This window comes from Lactuca sativa, chromosome 8 (genome assembly GCF_002870075.4).
Source record: "Lactuca sativa cultivar Salinas chromosome 8, Lsat_Salinas_v11, whole genome shotgun sequence".
In the NCBI taxonomy this organism is placed as follows: domain Eukaryota; kingdom Viridiplantae; phylum Streptophyta; class Magnoliopsida; order Asterales; family Asteraceae; genus Lactuca; species Lactuca sativa.
The window spans coordinates 70,920,408-70,928,092 of NC_056630.2; the positions used below are offsets into that span (position 1 = coordinate 70,920,408).

Genomic DNA, 7,685 nt, shown 5'->3' on the forward strand with positions numbered 1-7,685 from the left:
AAGCTTCCCTCATCCCAAGCCCATGTCTTTTTATGCCCAATAAAGACGAACAAATTGTTCTTAACTTAACAAATCCTTTCTCTCTCTAATACATTCTGAAACGCTGGGATCCTCCAAATTCGATCCAACTACATGTTGACCGTCAGATCACATCAACGAACTTCTCTCTCTTAAGGACACGTGCCATCCCCTCTCCTCCGACTTATTAGTACTTTGCTTCCATGCATGAAATTCTCCTCGGACTACAACTCATATATAGAGAGAGAAACAAACAGATGAAACAGTCATGGAGTCTGTTTCCAATTCTCCATCTCTTGATTCGCTACTCCTTACCTCTCATTGATCTTAGCTTCTAAACTTATCATTTTTTTATTTTCTGGGTGTTCATTAACTTTTACCAATTCTGAACATTGCAATAGCAGAGTGTTTTCTGTCTTGTGTATTTCCGTGTTTCGGTACCAGATTTGTTGAAGATATGCGATGCTTTCTTTCTTTTTAGGTTCGATCTTGAACTTACTATAAGCTCTTGAATCTTTCCCCAAACTGAAAAAAAAGCCTTTGATCTAATTTCAACATGATCTGCTTTAAAAGCTTCAAAAATCCCTGAATTTGATGCGATGTATGTACTGCTTTTGATTCACTTTAATTTTTCGTGGGTCTGTGTTCTTGGGATTTGAGCCCTAAAGATTTCCTCATATAATCAGCAAATGTAGTAAGAAGCTTAAACTAATAATTTCTTTTCTGGATTCGTTTGTTTTTTTGGTTTCGATTAGGTATTTCCAAAATTTCGATCTCAAAATCAAGATGGATGATGATCATGATGAACTGAGATTTGTATGTAAGATGTGCGATAAACGATACCCAAGTGGGAAATCATTAGGTGGGCATATGAGGTCTCATGTAATGGCTGCTGCTGCTGCTGCTGCTGTTGCTGCTAATTCAGCTGAATCCGACGACAAATTCGAGCCCATGAAAAAGCTTTCTACTTTGATCATCAATGGAAACGGAATCGGAATCGGAAACGGGAATGGGAATGGGAATGAAAATGGGAATTCTAGTATTTACGGGTTACGGGAGAACCCTAAAAAGAGTTGGAGAGCAGTCGGTTCTTCGTCGTCGACTTTACCTTTCCCAAATGAGAAAGTTTGCAAGCAATGTGGAAAAGGGTTCCCATCTTTAAAAGCTTTATGTGGTCATATGGCTTTCCATTCTGGTAAAGATAGGAATTCCAAGGATTACGATTATTCATGGACAAGTGAGAATCTCGATCATGATGATAAGTCCATCAGCGATAGTCATTCCGATACTGAAGAAAACGAACTTCAAGATCCGATTTGTGTTACGAGATCCAAATCAAAAAGGTACAAGAACATCGTAGTTAAACCGTCTTCTTTTTTAACCAACAGTAATAATAGTAATTACAATTACGGATCTTCATCGGTTTCTGAGATTGATGAACTTGAACTAGAAGAAGTAGCAATTTGTTTAATGATGCTGTCTAAGGATTCCACCAACTGGGCCGGTGTTAATTCTGTCTTGGAATCCTCGGATAACAATTCCGTAGTTTTAGAGACTAAGTGGAATTCCGAGAGTCGTTGGAATGGAATCAAGAAAGTGGAATCGGATATTACGGTTGAGGAACTTCTTAGGAATGGTGATCAACATAAGAAGAGATGGAAAGGGGTGAATGGTTTCAACTACAGAGAATTTTCTTATGAAGAAAAACTCGAAATTAGAAGGAATTTGTTTAAAGAATTCGGGTATAATGATAACTTTAAGAAAAGAATCAAAGAGGATGATGATTCTTATACTCCAGAAGGGTCATATAAGAAGAGAAGCAAGTATGAATGTATGAATTGCAACAAGATTTTCAGTTCTTTTCAAGGGCTTGGAGGACATAGACCATGTCACAAAAAGAACAATTCGGAAAGCAAATTTCATAATCATAAGGCTAAATTTGACAAGAAAATGAGGCCAAAAAAGAACAAAGGGCATGAATGTCCAATTTGTTTTAGGATGTTTAAATCAGGGCAAGCTTTAGGGGGTCACAAAAGGTCTCATTTCATTAATGGTTCTGTAGAAAGGTTTGATCATGTTGCAGTGATAGAGGATGAGGGTCCCACATATACTGATATGATTGATCTTAATCTCCCTGCTCCAGAAGAAGATTAGGGTTGGAAACTGCATGATTTGGTCTTCGTTTTTGGTTGTTTATCAGAGGACTTTAGAGAGGTGTGACTTCTATCTTTGTTCTTAATGTTTAGAACTTTTGAGTTCATTTCATCCAATTCTTGAATTTGTGCCTAAATTTTCAAGAACATTAAGTTAAATTCTCAGTTTTGTGATACTTCTTTACTACAAATCTTGAATTGATGCCTAGTTTTCAAGAAAAGTTGAAAGTTACAAGTTCCCATGTTTTAGTTGAAAGTTACAAGTTCATCCGATTCTGGAATTTATGCTTTATTTTCAAGAAAATTTTGAGTGTAGTTCCCAGTTCTGTTTTAGTTGTTTTTAGAACTTGTGATGCTTTAATTCACTGTTGCTTTGGTTTACTTTGTCCACAACTCATCAAAATCTTGAATCTATGCCTTAATTTCAAGAAAAAGTCGAGGTTGAAGTTAACTTATTTTAAGAACTTGAGATGTATTGTTGTTTACTATTGCTATGCTTTACTTGTTCCTATAGGAATTTGGTGGATTCTGTTTTAGTGGAAGGTGCAATGAATAATGAGGATTTGCTTTTCGAAAATACACCATAATTTCATATTTTAATGTACATTCTGTGTGACTTTATATGGTGGTTTAGTGTTTAGTGTGTGTTATTGTGTGTGGGGTAGACAACCAAAAGGAAAGACGTTTTACGAAGTTGTTTTGGGACATTACTACAAAATGGGCCTACAGAAATATTGCTTTTACTTCTAAAACTAGAAATGGTCGGTACTAATATAAATTCTTGTTCGGTTTCATTTGTTATAATCATAAATAAAAAAAAGATTCTCAAAAGATTTTAGCCAATGGATGTGTAATAAACGATAATTGATTACCAATTGAACTTTTTTTGAATTGTAAGTATTTGTTTAAGAAATGTTACATGTTCTTGTATACAAATATTATACTTGTCTAGTTTCCGATAAATTACTCACCCACAAAAGTTTATGCTCCCATTAAAATACAACCGGCTCTCTATACAATAAACTCGTAAGTTTTTTAGATGGAGAAATAAACCTTTTATTTCTTATTATTCTAGAGAAACTATTATTATACACAAATGATATTGAGGAGAGGTTGATCTTAAACTACCCTAATAAAAAGGTTTCTCTTTTCTAATAGTCTATTCCAAGTGTGTTGCAAGAAGGGTCCCAAAGGGGGTTCTGGACCTTGACTTTTAAACCTGCGGCTTTTCTTGCATTGCAATAGAAGTTTGTGAGTGAATGACGGACTAAGAAATCGAAATAGCATAAAAATTTACAAACAAAATGATTACTTTTAATGAACTTTTTACACAAAAACTTGAATGCACTTTTACATCCTTTCTACTCACCCACCAGTTCCTTTGTATTGTGCCCTTTTGTACTCCAACTTCTTGTTTGTTGATCTTTTTGCCAAATACACTTATTGTGCTTTAGTGAAAATATTTAAAATAAAAAAATAATAAAAGGTGTTTGTTTACAGTTTCATAATAAAGCGATTTAACTAGAATAGACGATAATCTATAAATGAAGTTTTTTATTTAAGTTTCAGCATCACTTAAAGCATCTCTGACAAATATCAAACTTTCATATTTGTCAAACTTAATTTCTAAATATCATAATTATATTTCATAAAATTTTAAAATATCGTATATGTCATTTCTAAACATCAAAATATCATATATGCCTTTCTTAAATATCAAAATATCATACATGACATTTTTTAACATCAAAACATTAATGAAAACGTCTAAAATATCATTCATCTACAACATCAAAATATTCAACAATAACAAAAACTAAACAATCAATACATACATTTCATTGAGAGGGTTGAAGATGAAACGTTTTGTTTGTCAAGATAGCGATATTCTAACAATTTAAAAGTGGATGTTCCATTATTATTATTATAGACGTATAGATAATATAGTTAAAATTTTTAATTATTATAATAATTCTAAGATATAAAAAATTATTATAAACTATTAAAAACATTATAAAAAAAGATTTTGGCAAATATGATATTTTTAAAGGTTTATAAGAGGTAAATATGATATTAAGAAATTAAGTTGGACAGATATGATATTTTAATGTTTAAGAAGGATATATGTGAAATTCTTACTTTAATTGCTAATTAAATAAAACTAGGGAAGAATCTCGCGTTGCGGGGTTGGATACATAAAAGAAATTCTTAAGTTGAATTTCAACATTTGACTATTATAATGTTGTCATGAGCTACAAAATTCATACACAAATAAAAGTGACCAAAGAGATGCGGACAAAAGCCTTCAAAGTGCTATTTTTTTAACCCCTTTGCATTTATTATTGCTAATTGCATAAACAAATAAATACAAAAACTTGTCACCTTTTGATCAACATAATGATTCATGGATTAAAAAATTGCAATTAGGAAGGTCTGTTTTATTTGTGAAGTATAATGTCAACAATTTGAAGGTACATTTTATTTGTGAAGTATCATTTGCTAAGAAATCGCAATTAGGAACATTGCTTCCTTCCGGAATTCCTTCTTAGTTGATTGTTGTTAAGAAGCATGAAATATTAGTTAAATATGTCAACATTGATTACTCTGTAGTTATACAATCTTCCAAATGAATGTCATTAGCCATTTAGGTAACATTGAGATATAATAAATAAAATATACTAATGTTTATAATGGGGCCTTAATAGTCAATTTTGTAGATAAATTGAAAGAAATTGGAAAAAAAAACATATGACTTCCATGTTCTGTTTACATCCGCACAAAAAGTTTCTCTTCAACTATCAGTGATATTTACTGTATTAATAACCAAAAAAATGGAAAATGAACCTAATAGCAATGTATTTTGGTTAACGCAAAGTACATTGCTATTTGGGACTTTTTACTCCAAAAAATGGAAAATGCACCTAATGGCAATGAAGTTAGGTTTTTGGAAAAAAAAATCAAAAGAAATTACAAAAAACAGGAAATAAATGTGTAAATGCAGAGTACACTGCTATTTACTGCATTTACCATATGAATATGGAAAATGCACTAAATGGCAATTTACTTTGGTTTTTGGTAAAAGAGTCTTAACAAAAATGCAAGGTATATTGTTATTTAGTGGATTTGCCACCTATATATACAAAATGCACCAAACAGAAATAGTAAATTACCATATTGTCCGTTGAATAATAACATATTAAATTACCATTTTCTCCACATCTTCCCGACTCTTTATAACATACGAAGGCTACTCGCTAACCGTCTTTACAAGTTCATCATCCATTATGATCTTTCTTGTAGCTTCATCTGTGAATACCACAACCTGTATCAAGGACCCAAGAATTAGAATAAGGTGAGTTATTAGACAATATAGTGTAAATACCTACATGGTTGGCTTTTACTTTCCCATCCTTAACATCTTGCAAGTACTTTGGGCAGTTTCGCTTCCACTGCGCCTTTTCATGGCAATAGAAGCATTGACAGAACCACTTTTGGTTCTACTTGAAGAGGAGCCATCAAGAGACTTTCCCTTGGTACCCTTCGAAGGGCTCTTCCTCTTCTTCCCTTTACTTTTCCCGATAGCCAGAACATGGGCGGTGGTCGGAATAGGAGTGGTAACAACCGATTTACTTTTAAGACCACTTTCGGCGGTCTTCAGAAGTCCTTGAAGTTTGTTGAGTGTGCCCTCCTCCTTGTTTATGTGATAGGTCATTCAGAATTGATCATAACAAGAAGGTAAGGAGTGTAATATGATGTCAACTGCGAACTCCTCCGAAAAGTTCACATTCAACTTTAGCAGACGGTCCATAAACCTTTGCATTTTCTGCATGTGGCCCTTGATGGGTTCGCCATCCTTCATTCGGGTTGTTATCATGGAGGAGATTATTTCATATCGCTCTTGACGAGCACTTTGATGGTATTTGTCCGTCAAATCCTGGTGCATCTCAAAAGGATAAAAGTCCTCATAGGACTTTTGGAGCTCGGTTTTCATCGTGGCCAGCATGATGCATGCGACTTTGGTAGCATCTCTCTCATGTTCCCTAAAGTCAGCGATCTCCTCGGGAGTAGCAATAGACTCATCAAGATCCTTTAGCTCATTGTCGAGGACATATTCCTTGTCCTCATAGCGAGTGACCATCCTTATGTTCCTAATCCAATCATTGAAATTAGTCCCATCAAAGACGACTCTCCCACAAAGGTTCATGAGAGAGAAGGAGTCGATAGGGTTTGAGCCAGAAGAAGCATTATTGGAAGACATCTGAAAAAGAAGAAAGACAAGTTTAGATTAGATATATAGATAGTCCTTAATATGACACCCAAATGTAATATTAAGGCTAGGACCCAACGCAATATTTTATAACTTAGAAGAGGAATGTCGTAATCCAAGCTATACAATATTTGAAGGTAGGTGAATGACGATTCACCAATTTCCACCATGAAAACGAAATGTATTATTAGGTTTAATTGGTTTTGAAACTCCTAGATAAATTTGAGATTCATTCAACTTTTCAATGGCATGTTTCAATCTTGATTCTGCCCTTCAAGTTTTATGACTAGGATGTTGAGGATCACAAAACAAGGTGTGAATAACCATGCAAATTACTTGGTACTTTTAATGTTTATCACCTAATTGATGTGCCGGTTAACCACACGCGCTCCACTGATATATGATAAACCTTAAGCCAACCTTGTTAAATCCAAGTTAGTGTGTCTGTTAACCACACACGCTCCACTAACGACTTAAGCAAGGTGCAAAGTGTAATTTCATGGATTAGCACCAAATTCACATTTTCCTAAAGTAACTAAGATTGGGAATTTGTAAAACATTTAGTTACTTTATAATCATTATACTTTTAATGAGGATTAAAGTCATTGCTAAATCCAAGTGGGTGAGAGTGGGCACCCATTAATCAACCATTTTATAGGCAACAACCTTATACCCTGCTTATAGACCGGCTTCGTGAATAAGGCCTACTAATGGTAAAACGACTTGTTCTTATACATATATATATATATATATATATATATACATATATATATATATATATATATATATATGTATATATATAATTAACTTATAATATTATAAAGTATAAGGGCTGCATTTTAACTTTTAAAATTCTAAGGGTTGGAACTAAAGTTTTCTAAAGTGACTTTACATATTCCAAAACTTGAGGGAAAGTTTTGTAACTATCCAAAACTTTTCAACTTCATAACTTATGAGTTAATGGTTTATTAAAATGAAGACTCTTCATTTTATGTAACTTATGTGTTCTTTAACGGACTTTTAAAAGAAAGACTTTTGGTAATCCATAAATTGAGGACAAATTATGGATTCCATTAAAAACATTTAGATCAGGAATTAAACAAACAAACAATTTGAAAATAATTCCTATGATCTACCAAACTCATAAGTGTATGAACATTCATATCAACAATTTCAAGAATCATAAAAACACATATAAAACTTAAAATTTTGATAATTACCATTGTAAATGTATTAGCATAATCATT

The 7,685-nt window shown here is 33.1% G+C and overlaps 1 protein-coding gene across 1 annotated transcript; it reads left to right on the top strand.

Moving 5' to 3' along the window:
- Nucleotides 1-91: 91 nt before the first annotated feature.
- On the top strand, nt 92-2,477 carry LOC111902646 (uncharacterized). The gene is made up of 2 exons (XM_023898459.2): nt 92-499; nt 774-2,477. Exon 2 carries the CDS (start codon nt 805-807, stop codon nt 2,170-2,172), a length of 1,368 nt encoding a protein of 455 aa, XP_023754227.1. The 5' UTR covers nt 92-499; nt 774-804; the 3' UTR covers nt 2,173-2,477.
- The last annotated feature ends 5,208 nt before the right edge of the window (nt 2,478-7,685 follow it).